This window comes from Nicotiana tabacum, chromosome 19 (genome assembly GCF_000715075.1).
Source record: "Nicotiana tabacum cultivar K326 chromosome 19, ASM71507v2, whole genome shotgun sequence".
Taxonomy (NCBI): Eukaryota; Viridiplantae; Streptophyta; class Magnoliopsida; order Solanales; family Solanaceae; genus Nicotiana; species Nicotiana tabacum.
Window position 1 is genome coordinate 68,265,145 of NC_134098.1, and position 22,384 is coordinate 68,287,528.

At 38.3% G+C, this 22,384-nt stretch overlaps 2 protein-coding genes across 4 annotated transcripts; one reads left to right on the forward strand and one right to left on the reverse strand.

The window, feature by feature from the left end:
- Positions 1 to 464: 464 nt before the first annotated feature.
- Positions 465 to 2,042, reverse strand: LOC107792460 (uncharacterized). The gene is made up of 2 exons (XM_016614672.2): positions 1,475 to 2,042; positions 465 to 1,069 (listed from the first exon to the last, which is right to left on the reverse strand). The coding sequence occupies exons 1-2, from the start codon at positions 1,893 to 1,895 to the stop codon at positions 618 to 620; spliced, it is 873 nt and encodes a 290-aa protein (XP_016470158.1). The 5' UTR covers positions 1,896 to 2,042; the 3' UTR covers positions 465 to 617.
- Positions 2,043 to 19,581: 17,539 nt separating this feature from the next.
- LOC107792468 (uncharacterized) lies at positions 19,582 to 21,981 on the forward strand. 3 transcript variants are annotated; one of them, XM_016614685.2, is made up of 3 exons: positions 19,582 to 19,965; positions 20,115 to 20,248; positions 21,129 to 21,981. In XM_016614685.2, the coding sequence occupies exons 2-3, from the start codon at positions 20,115 to 20,117 to the stop codon at positions 21,664 to 21,666; spliced, it is 672 nt and encodes a 223-aa protein (XP_016470171.1). In that variant the 5' UTR covers positions 19,582 to 19,965; the 3' UTR covers positions 21,667 to 21,981. The 3 variants fall into 3 exon arrangements, with proteins under 3 accessions (XP_016470171.1, XP_016470169.1, XP_016470170.1); XM_016614683.2 differs by having other exon boundaries at positions 19,590 to 19,965; positions 20,111 to 20,248; XM_016614684.2 differs by having other exon boundaries at positions 19,603 to 19,965; positions 20,111 to 20,248; positions 21,147 to 21,981.
- Positions 21,982 to 22,384: the final 403 nt, after the last annotated feature.

The window sequence follows — 22,384 nt, forward strand, 5'->3', positions numbered from 1 at the left end:
TTAGAAACCCACATAAACTTAGAGATATTTTGGGTAGATCATGTGTATTTAATGGAATACAATCCGTGAAGTTTGTGAATCACCATCTTAATCTACATTAATTGGATTGCTTAATAATATTAAAACAAGTTAAAATACACTACAAGTTCTTTATACTATTAGTGTATGTAAATTAAATTCTACAAGAGTTTAACTTTTATACATATACAAAAAAGAATTAAAAAAAGTTTTATACTTATAAGTTACCTAAAAAATAAAGAGAGGTAATTATTCAGATTAAATGGTATAATAACCTGAAATATTATAAGATAGACAGCTTAATACAAGAAGTTCAAATTTATTAATAGTATAGAAATTCTTCTTACTATCTGTCTTTATAAAATAACTTCATATAATAATACATCTTTCCCGAGGAAAAAAGAAGAAGCAAAACTGTATTTACTTACTGGGAAAAGAATTACATAGAAAAGAAAAAGGAATTTCTCTCGCAATCAACATTAATTCACAATTGAGCGTCGTTGACCAACTAGGGGGATACGTTACAATTGATGAACAAATACTCAATTTCTTTTTAACAAAGATTAGAAAAGAAATAAAAATTAAAAAGTCAGATCGATTCAGACCTTCTCATCGTTTCCCCTAGAATCACCGGCATTGTCTGTGTCAACAACTCTTCTACCAAACATTACGTAAACTACCCAAATGAGACCTTTCACCACTTTGATCAAACCAATTGTAACAGTTAAGTAATATAACCACCAACCAACAAAATCAACCAATCCAATACTAATCAAAAGGTCTCTTTTTTTCTCCACCACAACAACTAAAGACTCAACTTCATCCCTCAATCTCCACCACCACAACCCACCAAAACTCATTGCCAATGCTACCTTTTCAGCCAATCTATTTTCCCTTGCAACACCAAAAACTGTGTCATCTACCACTGGCTTCACCACTGTCTTGGACCAAAAAAACATTGTCTCATGTAACCCCAAGAAAAATATAGCTCTTGTCAAGAATCCCCTTTTGTTACCAAGATCATGTCCATCTACTCCAGCAGCTATGCTACCTGTTGCAATATAAATTAAGATCCTCATAAAATATTATAAGGCACAAAAAGATGGAAGAGGGTCAACACAAACAGCCGACCAGATTCCCTATTTACTTTTCCTAACCGGTATAGATAGATTATATACATATTATACGTGGATTATGTACCGAGATAGCATAGTACAACTTTGCACCTAGTGACATAGATATCCTATAATAAAAAAATAAAAATAAAAATAAAAAAGAGCAGCCCGGTGCAGGCATCACTTGTTCACACAGAATCCGGAGAAGGGTTGTATCCCAAGGATGTAATGTAGACAGTTTGCCCTAACGCAAGCATTATAGATATCCTATAAGTCAAATAGAAAACACCAAAATGCATTTTGTAATTCAAGAATATTAAAGATTATATTTCCAACATTACCTTCGATGCCTAAGCCAACACAAATTTGCAATATGCAAAGGAAAATCCACGCAGTGTAAAGTCGTGGTCTTGAAACTGGCTCGGAGGTACGCCTGATAAAGCACGAAGTACCACCATTCAAGCTATGGGTAAGCGCAGCAACACTGATAAGAGAAACCAGTACATGGAGAAAAGTGGGGTTGGCATGAAGGAAGAATTTAATTAGGAGATCAGAATCTGTTTCTTCAGTCGAATAGCCTAAAAGGTCAACGAGATAATGTGCAATTGAAAGCCTAGAAAGTATGAGAAATGAAAGAGGAAATAAAAGGCTAAGGAGAATAGTTGTAAAAAATTGAAATGGCTCTCTCAACAAATTGGCAGCAGAATTCATAAGAGAAACTAATGATTTCTTCCCTTGGCATTTTTCTGAAATCGAACCCATTTAATCAAAACAAACAAGAGAATTTGAATGAATTCTTGTTGCACGTAAAAGAGACGAGGAGTACTAGTACTATATATGTCATCAAGAAAGAAGAAATAAGACATGAAAATTAGTAAACGAAGAATAAGAAGAAGAAAGAGAACTATAAAGTGGTTGCCACGATGTGTATAATTTAAACTAGTTGGCATATGATAAAGTCGTTTTCAATGTTTATCTTCTCTTCTCTATCAAGGTTGGCGAATTAATATAATGTTCTATGCAACAAATCCAATATTAATGTATTATTTGGAAGCCACGACATGTTTGATGCTTACATGATAATTGAGTATATGGTCTGATATTTGTTTATTTGTTTCATCTCAACTAATAGATAAGCTACCCAATATTCTTTTCAGAAATGTAGAAGGGATATTTGGTATTGCAACTTCTCAAAATTGACACTCACCTAATCAAGAAGTTTATATGGGAATCCCTGCATTTGGTACGTCAAAAGAAATTAATGTCTCATGTCACCAAATTAAGTTAGATTTGGAGTGACATATTGCAGCCTCCTTAGCGTAAAATTGCCTTCACTCCAATGCGTGGTGGGACTTAGGGCTGTGCATTTGGATCCGATATCTAAACCGATCCGTTCAATTTCGGATTTCGGATTATCTTTATTAAAATTTCGGATATTCGGATCGGATTCGGATTGGTATAATTTTAACCCAATCCGATCCGAAATCCGAAATTATTAGGCCATGTATAAATATTAAACTTTAATTTCGGATAGCCACTACTTACTTTACATCTTTCTCCAAGTTATTACCTTTATAATTGTTGGATTTAGCTACATTGGCACCATAGTACCCTCATAATTACAGAAACATGAATTTTTCTTGCTGTATTGCCTCATTTACAAAGAAATATAAGTATGAGTTTTGCAGTTTAGAGGCATAACAACTCGAACCTCCGGAGAAATATTTTCTTAGAGATACAAAGGATGAAAAGCAAAGAGATATTTGTATTAGCACAGAACACTGAAGAAGCAGATAAGGCAGATGTATTAGCCGATTAGATTAGCAGTAGCCTTAATAATACGTATAATCCGAACTGAAAATCCAAAATATTTATCCGATCCAAACTTTAAAATCCGATCCGATCGAATATTAATTCGGATAGGATTCGAATTACATTTTGTAGAATCTGAAATGTGCTAATTCAGATCTGATCCGATCCATGCACAACCCTAGCGAGACTTCGAGCCATGACATGTAACTAAAGCAGTAGTAGTATCAAAAAGAAGAAGAAAAAAGAGTTTAACTTTGAAGTGATAAAAATATTTTATACTATTTACATAAAAGGTAATATATATATATATATATATATATATATATATATATATATATATATTCTTTATCTTTCAAGAAGAGAGATTTGTTCAAGTGATAAGCATTTTGAGATTGTTGGCCGGTTTGGAAGTAGAACTATTCGACGAGCCAATAATAACTAAGCACTCAACCTTTGTCTTTAGTTTTAATTATTATTTCAAGTTTAAGCATTGACATATACAGAGGCCTTCCTTTTTCCTTTTTTCTTGATCTTCTCTTTTTTCACTTGTTCTCTTCTCGTCTTTCCAGCTCCAAACAATTGAAGCTTCATGTACTATTAATTGCCTTAGTTTAAAATTTTAAATGATTTATGGTTAGAACCGTATTAGATCAATGGTTTATCCTAATTCTAAAATGAGGCACGACGAACACATCAACTAACACTATATTGAGCACCTTTGCTAGTACTCTCTCCTGTCTTTTTATAATGGAATTTAGCCAAAAATTTCATATTATAATACATAATGAATTAGTCATTCCTATAGTGAAAATGAAATGTATATGGTTGGAAACCTATAGAATTCAAAAGATTAAGGATTTTTACTATAAAATTGATAGATTACTAATTATGAGCTGCTAACTTTCTGCTGGTCCTTTGCGTTATTAATAAAAAGAAATGCCAATCGTTTCCAAAGTTTCTTAAAGTTTGTGATGTTTAGGTGTTTACCCTCAAAATTGAATAACAATTGAATTTGTACGTGATTTTAAGGATATGTGATCTAACTTGATACAAAACGAGAAATCAGATTAATGTTGAAATAGGCAATGAAAAAATAAATACAAACCACACAAGTTGAACAATCTTAGCCCTGAAGATTAGTCACGCTCGAGTCGGAAATGCTTTTATTGATACCGGAACAGAATGACAAGATAATGAGAATTAAAAATATAATATATTGCTTTGTGATACGTGTTACAGTTTTTTAATGAATTATCAGACCCCCTTTATATAGTAGAGGAGTCATATTCTAGGTACATTTCTATATAAGGTAAAAATCTCTTGATTTGCTGAGTACTGGTTCCTTACTGATATGTGCCGAGATTCTCACCGTAATATCTATCCGGTCGCGGATATTTCGATCTTCTGTTAGTAATCCTCGAGCTCGTTCGAGGCTAAGTCCGACACCGGACTCAATTTTCCTCGAAGGCAGGTTTTTCGACCTCGGGTTCTAGCTCGGTGAGACTCGGGGTTGATTTTCAGTTCGTGGTCGCCATGTTCCAATCCTAATCTACCAAGTTGAAGTCGAGCTCGACTTCGACCGTATACAGATAGTCCCCTCGTTTTTCAGAGAATAATCGACGAGAAACGATATGAGCCTCCGATATCTCTTCTCGACATTCCTCGTCATAAATGACAAATTGAACGAAATGTCTCGTCAGTCACATCTTCATGGCATTAAATGTTTATCAGTCGCTAGTCGGCCACTTACGGCTTTGAACCGTCGTTTGGAAACTATAAATATCTCTTTCTTCATTCATTCAAACTTTTGACATCCAAATCTTCTCTACTCTTATTTCTTAGAAATTTCAACACTTTTCCAGTATTAAATCTTTGGCTATTCTCAAACATTTTCACAAGAACTTCACATTTATTTTTATTCCCAACCATCAAACTTTATCTTTAAATTTCCTCTCTTTCCTCCACCTAACAAAGAAATGGCGAAGACTTCAAAGTCTGTTCCCCAAAAAGAAACTCCCTCTGCCTCGCGACCGGCTGTAGAGGAAAATGTTTCATATGCTGCTACTGAGGAACCGACACCGGAACCTCCTCTGAAGATGTTCGTTAATATGGGGTGCCCAACCGGTGCCAATTTCAAGGTCAAGAAAACTTCCTCGGCACCGGGTCGGTGTGAACCGGTCTCGAGATATATATGCTCGGTCACCGACAGCTTCCTCTCCAAGGTCAAGGAAGACTGCAATTGGGTTGCTAAGCACGTAGTGGTTCTTTCGCCCGAGGAAGCGATTACTATCCACGTGGAGGGTTTTTTAAATGTTTACACTTATCCCTTCACGTTGGGCCCCTTGGATACGGTCATCATCGCCTTCTATAAGAGGTACGAGGTGACCCTCGGTCAAATTCATCCCTCTTTCTGGAGGATAGTAATTCTCCTCCGCTTCTTCGTAAACAAAATTGAAGGGCGTCCTTTAACCATCGATCATCTCATGCGTCTGTACAGTCCCCGAATCTATCGAGGGGGACTAATAAAACTTGCTCGTCGGGCTAGTAAGGCTCCATTCTCGAGCGTCGACGAGGATCGGACCGAGGCTAGTTAGGCCGATTCGTTCGAGTGAAGACCTCGGATTTAATCCCGGCCGAGGATATGCCATATCCCGAGAAATGGAACATGAAACGTAAGTATAACCTTCCCTTCAAGATTTCATGTATCACTTTTTCTTTTTCTTCCCTTCTCACTGATTTTTCGTGGTGGCGCAGCTGTCGCTCGGATGCTGAATGCAGTTCCTTGACTCAAGAAGTGAGTCGAGGACATCGTGTCCCAGAAACCATATTCTGAGCGCACATGGTGCGAACTTTCAAAGGGTCGGTTGGAGGCTCGTTCTCACGGTAAGATTCCGCTCTCAACTGCACAACATTTATGTTTCCTCCGTGCTGCCGAGCCCTTACTTCTTTTCCTTTTCTTTGCAGGTCTTCCCAAGGACGTTGCAATAAGGGCCCCATTTGGTGATGAAGATATCCTCCTTGAACCATCTGCTTCGAGGCAGGATAAAGAGAAGAAAAGAAAACGAACTACGAGTTCTCCGAGCTCCGAGAAGAAGAAATCAAGGAGGAGGTTGGTGCGCAAATCCATCGAAAGTACCAGCACCCGAGAGCTCCCATCGGACTCACTCCATCAGTCGAGGGATGAGTTCGAAGAAGAATAAGAAGCTTCTGAACTGGTGGCCCGCGTGCGACCGCAGTTCAAGGGATGAGCGGTCCCCGAATCGGAGAGGGGAGGCACCGAATTACCCCGAACAAAGGGACCGGTGGAGAGGCTATGGCCGAAGCCTTGGAACCAGAGAGGGGCGAGGTCATTTTGCCTCAAGTTAGGGAGGCCGATAAGGAGGCCGCGGCCGGTGCTTCTCGGGCAGAGGACAATGCCCCGAAGGATGCACTTAGAGTGATAGATCTCTCTGAGTCGCCTTCGTTTACCGACTCTATGATCAACGAGGCCCAAACGCTGAAAAGTCACCTCGGCGAAGGGCCCCAAAGGGTAGCAGACTTTAATAACTTCTTTGATGGCTAAGATTCTACCTCCTCGGAAGATGTCACCGGGTTGGGCGACTTACCGGTACCAAATAAGAGGCCGCCTTCGGGAGCCAGTGGGACTTCTACAAGTCCGAGACTAGTAAACCGATTCCCAGCTCCGAGTGCAGATCCTGACCGGAAGCGGTCGATTATCATGTCCATTCCGGAGGATGCCCGAATTCTCTCTGCCCCGTAAGGGTTGCCAGTTATCTTCGGTGCCTGGTGACCGAAGAGGATAAAGCTAAGATGGACGAGGTGGAAGCGCCCTGCCTTTTCAACGAAGCACAACATGTGTTAAATCGGGTAATGATAAGTATATATTATGTATGTTTTTAGGTATATATTATATTAAATAAATAAATATTTTATTTATAGATATGACTTTTTGTTCAATAATTGTATAAATTATTAATAAATATTACAGGAAAAGAAAATAAAAGAAAAGGAGAAGAAAGAAGAGTGTTCAAGTAGAGACATCAAAAAGGCCAAGGATGTCATCCTCAATTCTAAGGATGCCATCTGTGGAAAGAGTTGAGAAGTGGAAGAAATTAATTTAAGAGCTAGGGATTTCGTCCCCAATCCAAGGATGACATCCCTGAGAAGTTTACGGGCGTAATTTCCTATAAATAGGCTTGACTTTTTAGCAGAAAAAAAACTATTCTTGTGTAGAGAACACCAGCTTTAATTGGCTTTGTTTTAGTTTTATAAGTTATTTCTTTCATCGTAGGAATAGTATTTTTTTTATTTTATCTTTTCTCCATAATGGAGTAATTTTATTTGGTTGGGATACTAGATGAAGCTATAAAAGTGTTATAATAATTATATTAATTTTATTATCTTCTTATGTTGAGATTTTTTCTTTATCATCATAATACACCAAGGTATTTGATATTGATTATTTTTATTATTTGATATAATTATATCACTTACTGAAATCTTTATCTTGTTATTTTGTTTCTTATTCGGGAGAAGAGAAAGATTTAAACAAGTTTATTGATTTAGAAAGGGCTAATCGAAAGAGGCTTTTTCTCACTTTGTGCACTCAACTAAGATAATTCTTATTTGAAGCCATTACTTTAATTGGTTAACCACACTATCGAAAGAGGTATTATTAGTCAATTATTATTTAATGTCATTAACTGTCAATAAATTAATAACATTAAGCGCGAGCGGTGCTATTTATATAATGTTATTATGTGGAGTGATGTCTTAGAAATAAGTGGTCATTCTTCAAACAAGGTCTTTGTTTCACTGTTAATCGATTAACTACACTAATCGAAAGAGGTATTATTAATTGATTGTTTTTATATGATTTGGTTGAATTAAATATAAGCAATCATTTCATTAAACAGAGAAATAAATAATAGAATTTTGATCTTATTATAATGGTTTTATCTTGCTGATTCAAAGTATTCCAACCTCTATTTTTATTTTCAAAAAAAAATTATTTATTGTTTTTATTTTACAATTTAATAACAACCCCTTTCATCAATTTGATTATCTCAAATATTGACAAAGACAATATAAATCTATAGTCTAGGTCGTTCCAATCTCTGTGGGACGATATTTTAAACTTTACTATAATTTGACAGAGTACGAGCAAAAAAATCATATACGCACAGAGCTCGTCAGGTGATTTTGAATGCCTCTTTATTACGTACTTAGGTTAATTTGCAAACAATCGTAACTCTTTTATTTGTGCTTGCAGGCCTCGGTGCTTCATCACGAAACTTTTCTCTGATATCGAGAAAAGTTAAACTATCATGAGGCCAAAACTCAAGAGCTCACTGAGAATAGGGATGCTTATAAGCTTCTTAGTGAGAAACTCCAGGCGATCTAGAAGTGGTTCGGAAGGAGCATGCCGACCTGGTCGAGCAAGTAAGAAGAGTATTCGAAGTTAGTGACGATGAGTCATACACAATAACTAACTGTCCGAACCCGCAGGTTCAGAAGTAACTTGACCAGATCGAGCAGCTCCAAGCGGAGGTGGACACGGTGAAAGCTGAGGCCGAAGAATTAAAAAGAAACATGGACCGCTTGGCCTCGGAAAAGGAGACTGCCTGGGCACAATTGGCTTCGGCTGAGGTCCAGCTCCGGTTTGCAAAGGAAAAGGCCTTGGTACAGGCCAAAAAAGTCAAAGAGCTCTAGTCTTAGCTGAGCTCGGCCGTCTCCGGTCAAGAAAATCTGGCCAAAGAGCTTGAGGCGGCCAAGTCAGAGATCGTCGTGGTCAAGGCCGAAGTCGATGAGAAGGTGGCCCGGCACAAGGCCGATGCCGAGGCGGCTCAGGAACAAGTGAGATATATGGTGGAGCATACGAAATGGCAATCTCGAAGGGAGGCCCTCGAGGGAGTTCATGCCCGGAGTTTTGACTTGTTGGTTGAAATCGAGAATGCCAAGGTATTCGAAGACAAGGCCAGGAAGTTGGCTTATCCCGAGGAGGAAGATTCTGAGGGGTCTGAAGATTTGGGTGAGTCCAAAGGTGGCGGAGACTCCTAAGGTGATGATGCGGCTCCCGACAAAGATTAAGCAGCTTCTGTTTGACTTTGTTATTTTTTTTTTCATCTTTGCATTTTGTACTTTTGTCAAGGCTTGTTGTGCCTTTGTAAAGATTATATATATAATACAAGTTTTTTGATAAATCTTTGGGTGTTTTCTTTCTCTTTATGTTTTGCAAAGATTAAAATTCCTTAACATTAAATAGTTAGGTCTTGTTCGGGGTTTTGAACAAGCCTTGCCTTTGATTATTCTTAAGACGATGCAGGAATTTTCGGTATGACCGGAAATTTTTTTTCAAAGGACGTATAATTCCTTAGATTATAATTTTGCCTAAGGTACCTTTTGTTACGGGCTCCGGACGTCTCCGAGCCTTTTTTAATATAATCATAGTCTTTTTGAATTCGGGCATTGCCAAATAAGCTTTGCGCCCTCGGATTTCGTTATCCTGGAACGGCCGTAGCCTTTTAATTCGGGTAGTGCCAAATAAGCTTTGTGTCCTCGGGTTTTGTTATCCCGGAATGGCCGTAGCCTTTTAGTTTGGGCAATGCCAAATAAGCTTATGCCCCCGAGGTCTGATAGTTCGGACCGTCCAAGATTGTTTTCGGGCGGCAGTCCCCGAGTGAGAATGATTGTTCGATATCTTTAGGGAGTCATATGGAGGAAATTCTTCGAGAAATGCAAGAAAAATTTTAAAGGACAAGATTTTTATGCGCAAGGAAGAAACTTCCTTTCATTTTTGTGCATAATAGTTACACATGTATATAGACTTTGTGCCAGGGTCCGAACAACTTATGTGGGCACGGTTCATTTGACCGTTTAGAACTTACAATGAATTCTATCGATCGAGACCCTTATATCTTGAAGTCTCTTTCCATGCTAAAGTCGATATCCGAGGGTAATGCCCCCCAGTGTTCGGGGTTGATCGAAGAGAGGTCTTGAATGCAGTTGTGATCATCATCACTGGCTCGTAGCCGGTCTTCAACTCTAAGTTAGCATGATTTACTGGTTGTCTCGTTAAAAACCTTGCCGAAAAACCCATTTGGGACAAAACCGGTTCAAGGGAAAAAGAGTGTAACGGGTTCTTTCAGACCTAAAATCTCGTATCATCCCTTGTTGGTTACCTGCAAGCGTCAGTTTAAAATGTAAATAAAAGAAAGAACGGGGTCGTACCTAAGCAGTAATATCGCTTCAAGTGAGTTATATCCCAGTTGTTCGATAGTTGCTCGCCGTTCATTGTTCCGAGTTTGTAGGATCCTTTTCCGGTAATCTCGATAATTTGGTACAGTTCTTCCCAGTTTGGCCCCAATTTTCCTTCGTTCGGGTTTCGGGTGCTCAGTGTGACCTTCCTTATTACCAAGTCCCCGGTATTAAAGTATCTAAGGTTGGCCCTTCGAATGTAATACCTTTCGATCTGCTATTTTTGGGCGGCCAATCGGACAAGGGCGACTTCATGCCTTTCATTTAATAGCTCCAGGATCGTACTCATAACCTCGTCGTTTGATTCCTTCGTTGCTTATCGGAATATGATACTTGGTTCTCCGACTTCGACTGGAATCAGAGCTTCGGCGCCATAAACTAAAGAAAATGGGGTTGCCCCGGTACTAGACTTTGAGGTCGTACGGTATGCCCATAGGATTTCGGGTAGTATTTCCTTCCATCTCCCTTTGACATCGGTCAACCCCTTTTTAAGGTTTTGGAGTATGGTTTTGTTAGTAGATTTGGATTTTCCACTCCCACTAGGGTGGTAGGGTGTTTATAGGATCCTTTTGATCTTGTGGTCTTTAAGGAATTTGGTTACTTTATTGCCGACGAACTGTTTCCCATTATCACATACAATCTCGGCCGCATTCTGAATCGGCATATGATGTGGTCCCAAATGAAATCGATGACTTTATTCTCCCTGACCTTCTCGTACACCTAAGCTTCCACCCATTTAGAAAAATAGTCAGTCATAAACAATATAAATTGAGCCTTACCGGGTGCCCATGGAAGGGGACCAATGATGTTCGTTCCCCACTTCATGAACAGCCATGGCGACAAAACCGAATGCAGTCGCTTCCCGGGTTGATGAATAATCGGAGCGTGTCTTTGGCATTCAACACATTTTCGAACGAACTCCTTTGTATCTTTTTCCATGTAGATCCAGTAGCAACCGACTCTGACTATTTTTCAAACCAGCGATTCGGCGCCCGAGTGATTTCCACAGGTACCTTCGTGGATTTCCCTCAAAACATACTCACTATCCCCCGACCCTAGATATATTGCAAGTGGGCCATCGAATGTTCTTCTGAACAGAGTTCCATCTTCGGACAAGCTAAATCGGGTTGCCTTTGTATGCAGGGCCCCCGATTCTTTTGGATCCGAGGGCAGTTTACTAGTCCTGAGATATTCTACGTACTTATTCCTCCAATCCCAAGTTAGGCTTGTTGAGTTAATCTCGGCGTGGCCTTTTTCCACCATCGATCTCATAAGATGTACGACTTCTATCGAGTTAAACTCGTTGTCTTCGACCGATGACCCCAGGTTAGCGAGGGCATCGGGCTCGCTGTTTTGATCCCGAGGTACATGTTGCAGAGTCCATTCTTTGAACCGATGTAATGTCACATGTAACTTGTCCAAGTATCTTTGCATTCGTTCTTCTCCTCGAATGTTCCAATTACTTGATTTACCACGAGGAGGGAGTCGCACTTGGCTTCGATCACCTCTGCCCCCAAGATTTTGGCTAGTTCAAGGCCTGCAATCATGGGCTCATATTCGGCCTCGTTGTTAGTCAATTTCATAGTCTTAATAGATTATCTAATTATATTACTTGTTGGTGGCTTTAGTACGATGCCAAGTCCCGACCCTTTTGCGTTTGAGGGGCCATCCGTAAAGAGGATCCAGATTCCCGAGAAAGTTCCTGAGTTCACCAATAGCTCTCTTTCGACCTCGGGTATTAGGGCCGGCGTAAAATCGGCCACAAAGTCTGCCAAAATTTGAGACTTGATGGCGGTCTGAGGTCGGTACTCAATATCGTATCCACTTTTTTCTACGACCCACTTGGCCAACCGTCCCGAGAGTTCGGGCTTATGCATAACATTTCTCAATGGGTAAGTAGTTACGACACATATGGGGTGATACTGAAAGTAAGGTTTAAGCTTCTTAGAGGCACATAGAAAAGCGAGCACCAGTTTTTCTAGGAGAGGGTACCTAGTTTCGGCCTCACCTAAGGTTCTGCTAACATAGTAAATTGGAAATTGCAGACCTTGCTCTTACCGCTATCTCCGAGATCGCCAAGTACAAGTACAAGTACAATTGTTCATCTGTCTTTGGTGTGTGAAGCAGTGGTGGGCTCGATAAGTACCTCTTGAGTTCCTCCAAAGCTCGTTTGCACTCCGGAGTCCACGAGAAGTTATTATTCTTCTTCAACAGTGCGAAGAATCGGTGACTCTTGTCGGATGACCTCAAAATAAATCGCCCCAGGGTGGCTATGCGCCCGGTTAACCTTTGCACGACCTTCGTATTGTCCATGACCGTGATATCTTCGATGGCTTTGATCTTATCGGGATTGATCTCGATTCCTCGATTAGATACCATGAATCCGAGGAACTTACCCGACCCAACTCCAAACGCATATTTTTTCGGGTTCAGCTTCATATTGTATCGCTTCAGTATGTTGAAGGTTTTCTGCAAATGTTTTAAATGGTCCTCTGCTCGTAGGGACTTAACGAACGTGTTGTCAATGTAAACTTCCATTGATTTTCCTATTTGTTCCTCGAACATCCGATTTACTAGGCGTTGGTATATGGCACCGGCATTTTTTAATCCAAATGGCATTACGTTATAACAGTATGTGCCGTATTTAGTGATGAAGGAAGTGTTTTCCTGATCACCCGGGTCCATCCGTATTTGGTTGTACCCGGAATAGGAGTCGAGAAAACTGAGGATCTCGTGTCCGGTCGATGTTGGGCAAAGGAAAGGAGTCTTTGGGATATGCCTTATTCAAATCTTTATAGTCTACACACATTTTTAGTTTAATCCCTTTTTTAGGGACTACCACTACGTTTGCTAACCAATCGGGGTATTTAACCTCCCGAATAGACCCTATTTTAAGGAGTTTAGATAACTCGTCCTTGATGAAAGCATGCTTGATCTCGTACTGGAGTCTCCTCTTCTATTTGACTGGGTGAAACTTCGGGTCTAGGCTTAGCTTGTGAGTGGTTATCTCTGACGGGATCCCTGTCATGTCAAGGTGGGACCAAGCGAAACAATCTTCGTTAGCTATAAGAAATTGAATGAGTTTTTCCCTGAGCTCAGAGCTTAACCCCGTGCCTAGGTATACCTTTCGATCGGGCAAGCGTTCTCGCAATATGACTTGTTCCAGCTCTTCTATTATCGATTTAGTGGCGTCGGAATCATCAGGGGCTATAAAAGATCTGGGAACCCCATAATCATCATCCTCGAATTCCCTTTGTTTGTCTGAATCTGCCGAGGATGGTATCGTTGATTGCTATTTGGCCCCGTTTTTTACCATCTGGTTCGGATCCTTTGGTGTTGAGATTGCAGACTCCGGTATCACCTCCTCGACTGCGAATATTTCTTTTACAGCTGGTTGTTCACCGTAGACTATTTTGACTCCGCCAGGCACTGGGAATTTCAGTGCCTGGTGTAGTGTTGAGGGAACCGCCCTCATGTTGTGGATCCATGATCTCCCGAATAAAGCATTGTACCTCATGTCTCCTTCGATCACATAAAATTTAGTCTCCTAGATGGTCCCTGCGGTATTTACCGGTAACGTTATTTCTCCCTTAGTGGTCTCACATGCCATGTTGAATCCATTTAGAACTCGAACTGCATACACGATTTGGCCTTGTAGACCGAGTTGCTCTACGACCCTTGATCGAATGATGTTGGTTGAGCTACCTGGATCAATTAACACATGTTTAACCTAAATTATATTTACGAGTACAGATATTACCAGTGCATCATTGTGGGGTTGTACGAGCCCTTCCGCATTCTCGTCATTGAAAGATAAAGTTCCTTCCGGTATGTAGTCTCGAGTTCGTTTCTCCCTAGTGATAAATACTTTGGTGTGTTTCAACGTAGGCCCTTATGGGATATCAACCCCACCGATGATCATGTTAATGACGTGTTAAGGTTCTTCTTGTTCTGCCTGTTTGTTAGAATCCCTATTTTTGAAATGATTCCTGGCTCGGTCGCTCAAGAATTCTTGGAGGTTCCCATTGTTGAATAGATGGGCTACTTCCTCTCTCAGCTGTCGACAATCTTCCGTTCTATGACCGTGAGTGCCATGATATTTGCACATCTGGTTAGGATCCCTTTGGGTTGGATCGAACTGTAGAGGCCGAGGCCATTTGGTATCTTTGATGCGCCCGATAGCTAGTACAATGGCGGCAACATCGACATTAAAGTTGTATTCCGATAGCCTCGGTGCTTCTTTAGGCCCGACAGACCTGTCGAAGCCATTTTTGGTCGTGAGACCCCGGTTGTCTTGACCACGATCATTTCTCCTTTCGTTTCTCATGGAGTTTCACCCGGACCCACTACTTCTCCGATCTCCATTATATGGATGGTACCGATCCCTGTTTGGCCTCGGTTCACGATCGATGTCTCTCTTGACTCTGTCAAGGGTTTTGACGGGATAGACAGACCCCGAAAGGACCCCGAGTTGATCATCTTTGACTCTGATTTTTGATTGATACCGGTTATGCACGCCGGCCCATGTAACGGCCGGGTATTCTATCAGGTTCTGCTTCAGCTGCTTTGAAGACACCGAGTTTCGAATATTGAGTCCCTGAGTGAAATCTTGAACAACCTAATCATCAGCGACCGGCGGCAGATCCATTCGTTCCATTTGAAACCGGGACACGAATTCCCTAAGCATCTCGTTATCCCTCTGTTTGACTTTGAACAGGTCTGATTTCCTAGTCTCGACCTTGATGGCACTAGCATATGCTTTTACGAAAGAGTCTTTAAGCATAACAAATGAGTCAACAAAATTAGGAGGTAAATTGTGATACCATATCATAGCTCCCTTTGACAGTGTCTCCCCTAATTTTTTCAGCAGAACAGACTCGATCTCGTCGTCCTCCAAGTCGTTCCCTTTGATGGCACATGTATAAGAGGTCACATGCTCGTTTGGGTCGGTCGTTCCGTTATACTTAGGTATTTCAGGCATACGGAATTTTTTAGGGATTGGCTTCGGAGCCGCGCTCGGAGAAAAAGGTTTTTGCACGAACTTCCTGGAATCCAGTCCTTTCAATATGGGAGGTGCTCCTGGGATTTGGTCTACCCTGGAGTTGTAGGTCTCCACCTTTTTGTCGTTAGCTTCGATTTTCTTCTCCCCTGCTTCTATCCTCTTTGTCAGCTCCTCGAGCATTTTTATAATCTTGGAGTTAGTCCCCGATTCATGTTTATTTGACCTTTCTATGACCGGTTCATCCCTATGGGTGACTTCCCGGGGTAGATAGGGCTCAACCCTGCTCGGTGCACGGCTTTGGTTCTGTAATTGAGCTATTGACACCTATTGAGCCTGCAACATTTCGAAGATCAACCATAGACTAATCCCGTCTTCTTCAACATTTTGTATGTTTCGAGTTGCCGATCGGGCTCCACCGCGAACGCTATTTTCGGGGTCGGTAGGCAAGTTTGCATCGATAGCCACATGTGAGTTAGCATCAATCGGGTCTGCGATCAGAATTCTAATGGGATCAGCAGGTGGTACCTCGTTTCCGGGCGCTATGTTGTTATTTTCACCTTGATGACCGGACTCGTTGTCAACATGCAGGGGTGCTGATTGAGAGTTCGACATTTTTTATTCTAGCCTGGAATCAAAGACACTTCAAAGAGCAAGAGTAAAGTAGTATGTGTTATGGAGATTCGTATCAAATAACCACTATTATCCTTAGCCCCACGGTGGGCGCCAAACTGTTTACCCTCAAAATTGGATAACAATTGAATTTGTACGTAGTTTTAAGGATACGTGATTTAACTTGATACAAAACGAGAAATTAGATTAATATTGAAATAAGCAATGCAAAAATAAATGCAAACCACACAAGTTGAACAATCTTAGCCTTGAAGGTTAGTCACGCTCGAGTCAGAAATACTTTTATCGATGCCAGAACAGAATAATAAGATAATGAGAACTAAAAATATTATTTTGTGATACGTGTTACGGTATTTTTAATGAATTATCAGACCCCCTTTATATAATAGAGGAGTCATATTCTAGGTACATTTCTATATAAGGTAAAAATCTCTTGATTTGTTGATTACTGGTTCCTTGCTGATACGTGCCGAGATTCTCGCCGTAATATCCGTCCGGTCGCGGATATTTCGGTCTTCGGTTAGTAATCCTCGAGCTCGTTCGAGGCTAAGGCCGACACCGGACTCAATTTTTCTCGAAGGCAGGTTTTCCGACCTCGGGTTCTAGCTCAGTGAGACTCGGGGTCGATCTTCGGTCCGTGATCACCATGTTCCAAACCCAATCTAGCAAGTTGAAGTCGAGCTCGGCTTCGACCGTATACATTACGAAAAACCTCAAGTACTCCAAACACCAAGGATATGAATATTTGGTTAATGAATCCTAAAGTGTTTTTGTAATGAGAATTAGGCATATTCTGGTGTCTAGAAAAATGTCACCTTATTTACTACTTAGTCAAGTTAGCTAGCAGCTAGGCACTCCCCATATCTTTCGTGGAGACTACAGGTGCAAAGGCACCAATAATAGCAAAATGTTTTGTAAAAGCTGACTATTAAGAAGGGTTTAAATTACATTGACAGTTAAAAAGAAAAATTCAAAAAGTAGTAGTTGTAGCCTTGAAAAGAGAAAAAATTATACTACCAAATAAAGGTGGGAAAAAAGTTAATTCTTTATGCTATGGGGTATCTAATATAATTAAGTTAAATCCATTACTCTTAACACTTATCCCCCTTGCAAAGTAGTAATTGGTGCTATGCGCTGTGTGTCTATATATTGCTTTGGCATCTTTTTGCTTGGTTCAGAGAAATACGGGATCGTTTGGTAGCTAGTTACACGGTAAATTATTTATATATTAGGAGTAACATAATTAATACCATATTTAGTAGCCTTTAGTTACTTTGCACAAAAGTCAGTATAACTAATAGGAGTATTATGTTTGATTGTTTTTTCTATTGGGTTATAAGTAATACATGGATAAGTTATGCAACAAATTTATGTATTATTTATGCAAGGTAGAATATGGAATAACTAATACATATATTAGTAATACATGGATTAAACAATCAAATGACTAAAAAATCCTCATATATATCTTAAATTACACATTGTATAATTAAAATAAAGTAGATATTTAACAAAAAATAATCTCTACATTACAAATTCATAAATTACTAATCTTTGCTTTAATAATCCTTACATAATTAATTCCTTCATAATTAAATCATGCATAACAAAATAATTAATCCCTGCATAACTAAGTCCTACATTACTAATATCAGCATAACTCTAACCAGCAACTAGGGGTGTTCATGATTCGGTTTGGGTCGATTTTTCCCTAAAAAGAAACCAAACCAAGTAAGTCGATTTTTCAAATATTGGAATCAAACCAAACCAATTAAGTCGGTTTTTTATCGATTCGATTTTTGTCGATTTTTCGTTTTTTCGATTATTTATCGGTTTTTTCTTAAATATGAGACATACACTACCAAACACATATTTCGGCGACTACATTTTTAACGTAACACTATCAAACTAATTGCTCTTTGGAAAATCTATCATTTACCAAGATATATTGATGATAATTGACTCAAATAGTGATGAATAATTTAAGTACTCAATTAAAAATTGATTATTTTTAACATGAAATAAATTCTTGTACTTAGCAAAAGAAAACTACCAATCAAACTAGAAGACAAAGAATTAGATTATTATAATAGCAAAGAACTAGACCAAAAATACAAATGACTAATATGTACCATAAAATTTCATAAACTTTATATAAAAATATACATATATATATATATATATATATATATATATATATATATATATATATATATATATATATATATATATATATATATATATATATATATATATATATATATATATATATATATATATATATATATATATATATATATATATATATATATATATATATATATATATATATATATATAAAAACCAAACCAAATTTGATCGGTTTTTAAAATTTAAAACTAAAACCAAACCAAATCTAAAAAGTATCGGTTTTTTTAGTCGGTTTGGTTCGATTTTTCGGTTTTTTATGAACAACCCAACCAGCAACCAAACGACCCCGGAGCTTAATTTTTGTACATCGAAAGTGTATCATTTTTATGCTATGAGATTAAGATAACCTAAAATGTCTATAGTAATCAAATATGATTGATCTAAAAATACAGTAAAATAACTTTCTTTGACGGATAAATATACATAAATACGTAAAAAAAATTATATTGTCAATATATATAAGTTAAATCATTTACATTAATACTGCAATCAAGTTTGGAGTTACATTCTTTAACTTAAAAGTGGCTATCTATTGCAAGAACAAGTTCTAATAACTCGTTTGGTCCGGCTTCTAAAATCAACTTATTTAAAAAAGTATTTTTTATCAAAAAGTGCTAATACGTAGGGTCCCCAAACCTCTCCCCCTATATTTGGAAGAGTTGTGCGGGTGTAATAAATAGACTTAGATTTAGAGAATTATTTAAGTTTTACGAGAAAAGTAAAACTACCATAAAGGAGTTTGGAATTTGTGGCACCACAAAATTAAAAACAGCAAAGCCGCCACTGGTTGGGCATTGGGCTGATGGGCGATGGCGACTCTATCAAGGATTTGCACCTCAATTCAGAGATTTTGGAGTTCCCAACGAATGCATGAGATGTTAACTTTCAATTACTTCTTTTCTAAAATACTAAACATCAAATATTGATTATTTTCAGATTTAATATAATATATCCACACAGGCAAAGTAATCTTGATTTGTTGACGAGATATCTTTATTTTTAATTAAGGTTCGAGCTTCACAAACCGAAAAAGGTTCGAGCGTCAAAACCGAAAATCTTTCTGTCCCGAGTGATAAATGTGTTACGATCGAAATAATCAGGTGTTAATATACCAAAAGATATATAAATATTTAACAATTGACCTAATATCAAGAGAACGATCTTACAAAAAGACACACACAAGTGTCAGGTTAACACTTATCTTACAAATTTTCTCCCTTAAATAAGACTCTTAAATGCCTTAAGCCTACATTGTGAATGTTGTTAAATGAGTATAAGAATTCTCAATTTATTGAAGTCCAAAAATTTTCTCCCTAGATAAAAGAACTATTCAAATATGAAATAATTGTATTTTTTTTTTTATAAAAGATAAAATTAATTATGATAAATATGTTATACTTCAAAAAAAAAAAGTAAATATGAAAAAAAAAATTGAGCCGTCATATTATATTCGTATTCTAGTTCTAGATAAAAGGAGCAAATATAGAGTAGTTTTATGATTAAAGAGGATAGTGGGGAGGGTGAAAATGAATCAATATTCCATATTGGCACAGTTATAGTTGAGTGGAGTTGTAGCTCTATAATTAATGAGTGATAAAGATGGGGTGAAAACAACTTGTATAACGTGTAGTTTTGTCATCTCTCTAGTTCATCCCTTTGCTTCTTTTTCTCATTCTCTCTCTCTCTCCTAATCAATTGGAGATTTCCCTAATATCTATTCCATTACTTCCCTTGTTATTGTTCTCACTGCAGCTCCATTTCCTTCGCCTTAACTGTCCCCTTGTTTATCCTGTGAAGGAAAAAGGAAGTTTTTTAATCCCAAAAACAGAAAACAAGAAAGCAGAAGGAAGATCATTTAGTCATGGGTAAAAGTAGGCCACCAAAATCAGAGTCTAAAACTTCAAGACTGCTTGAACCAGAGTTTGTTGCCCCCAAAAAGAGGTGATTCAGTTCACTTTCAATTCATAAGGCTTTAAATTAGAACACATATTTGTGTTACCTGACTTTAGAGAAATTATGTATGTAAACATAAAAGGAGACTCTATTCTTTTTTCTTTCCTAACAGCTGTGAATGTGCTCATGTTAGGAAGATGACTCAGAAAGTTGTGATCACAGTGCAAATGGAAGCAAATGCTATAAAGCAGAAGAATGAAGGGGCTCCTTCAGATTGTTGGAGCTGGAGAAAATATGGACAGAAACCCATCAAAGGATCCCCTTATCCCAGGTGCATTTATTATTTTTTTCCCCTTCTAAATCTGTTAACTGTTCTTTTGTTAAAGCTTCCATTTTTCAGTGTTTATCTAAAATTTAAACTTGATAAGTTCAATATTTATATTCTCATTAGTTGAATCATTGGGCATTTGCAACTTTGGATTTTAAAACTAAATACATATATATATAGATTACTTTTTCGGGGTGTTGTTGTGCTAATTGAGCATAGGCAGTTCGGCCCATTTGGGCGGTGCAATTGAGATTTGAGCAAAATGGATGACTCTCGAGAAAGTTTTAATGAATTCAATATTTTTATATACCAATTGTGAATTTTTCTAGATTTGTATATGGCTGTTGAATTTGTGTTGCATCCGCCTATGTTTATGCCAGGGTTAAGTCTCTAGTGTGCATGCGGAGGTAATCCCAGATATAGAGTTGATGAGTTCAGAATGGCTGTGATGATTCCGACCCCTTGCACCCCTCTGCCCCGTCCCTGATCAATGACGGAGCTATATGTATTCAAGGGGTGTCAAATCTTTTTTTATGTATCTATAATATATATTGACTCAACTTGACTGCTTCCTGAGTTTATTTTTTTATATTTTGACTCCGTTAATGAAAATTCTTTGTCTCGCCGAGGATCTCCCGGAAACAGCTTTTCTATTCTTTCGGGGTAGAGGTAAGGCCTGTATACATTCTACCCTCCCCATACCCCATTAGTGGGATTATTACTGGGTTATTGTTGTTGTCCCATAATGAAAATTCTGACTTCACTACTGCTATTGATCATATGTACCCTGCCTTGATTCCCTGTGTGCATATCTTGGAGTGTTTTTAGTTGCCTATGCTTTTGAGATCCTTACTTACGTGTGAAGAATTCACTAAAAATGCAGTGATCATTTTGGATACAGGGGTTACTACAAATGCAGCAGCTCAAAGGGTTGTTCAGCTAAAAAACAAGTAGAAAGGTCCAGCACAGATTCATCCTTGTTCATCATTACATACACATCCACCCATAATCATCCAGGTCCAAATTTCCCTAACAAAGACACTGATCCTGTTACACAAGATACTGCCATGACTCTACAGCAAGATCAAGAACCAATAACGGATCGACACATGTCCCTCGAAGACAATGATGATGACTCACAAAGCTTCCATTACAGCAAATCCCCATTTAATAGTACTACCAGCATTTCCCAAGGCATACATGTCCAGCAAGAAGAGAATCAATTCACTGATAAATTCTTGGGAACAATTTCATATGATGATTTTCTGCCCCTTTCTTACCCTCAGCTAATGAAGTTTCCAAAATCAGAATTGTCAGAAGAAAATGACTTTTATGATGAACTAGGAGAGTTACAACTACCTCCATCTTTTACTTCCTTTGCAGGCATTTTTGAAGAGACAATCCTTGTAGATCCCTCTTAGTAAAAATGCGGAGATCACAGTTCAGATAGGTTTCATTGACAGGTAGTAGTGATATCTTAAGTTTGTGAATTTCTTGTCAATGCTTGAGGTCAAATCATTTCATTTGGCACATTGTAAGTATGATATCATCAGAAGGAGACTCAAATAGTATTTCATTTGTAGCCATGTAAAGGAAGCTCGCTGCTTTGTTTTTTATAATAGGATGGACACTTTCATTTTTCTCTTTTTTTTCGTTTTAAGTTTGCAACACTTTGTGTTAACCTGATTTTCTTTTTCTGTGCGCGAAAATATTTTTGTTGATATATAATAATACTAGTAAATTTCGAACTCAGAATATTTGTTTATTCTTGATGCTATGCTGATAGAATCAAACATCCAACTTGAAATTTTAAGATCATGAGTGAACAACTCAAAACATTTATAAACTTCTCGTCATATCCTTAAAACTGGATACCGGGGACATATTATACCCTTTTTATAATGGCGGTATTTGTGCCAAACTTGCCCTCAATTATTTCATTTTACCTTATTCAGCACATGCAATGGATAACTCTGTCCGTCAGAGTTTAGAAAAAATTATTATCGTTTTTTTTTTGTCTAAGTTGAAATTAAAACTCTGATTTCTATAGTTTTCACTTCATTACTTTTTAGGATGCACCCTTGGGTACCAGAGGGACACATCATGATACTTTGCACATTTAGTTTCTTTTGGGACCAC

Coding starts and splice junctions, on each gene's coding strand:
- LOC107792460 (XM_016614672.2), bottom strand. CDS start 1,895: ATGGGTTCGATTTCAGAAAAATGCCAAGGGAAGAAATCATTAGTTTCT. Junction 1,070..1,474: donor TGTTGGCTTAGGCATCGAAG/GTAATGTTGGAA, acceptor ATATTGCAACAG/GTAGCATAGCTGCTGGAGTA.
- LOC107792468 (XM_016614683.2), top strand. CDS start 19,886: ATGGGTAAAAGTAGGCCACCAAAATCAGAGTCTAAAACTTCAAGACTG. Junction 19,966..20,110: donor TTTGTTGCCCCCAAAAAGAG/GTGATTCAGTTC, acceptor TGCTCATGTTAG/GAAGATGACTCAGAAAGTTG. Junction 20,249..21,128: donor AAAGGATCCCCTTATCCCAG/GTGCATTTATTA, acceptor CTAAAAATGCAG/TGATCATTTTGGATACAGGG.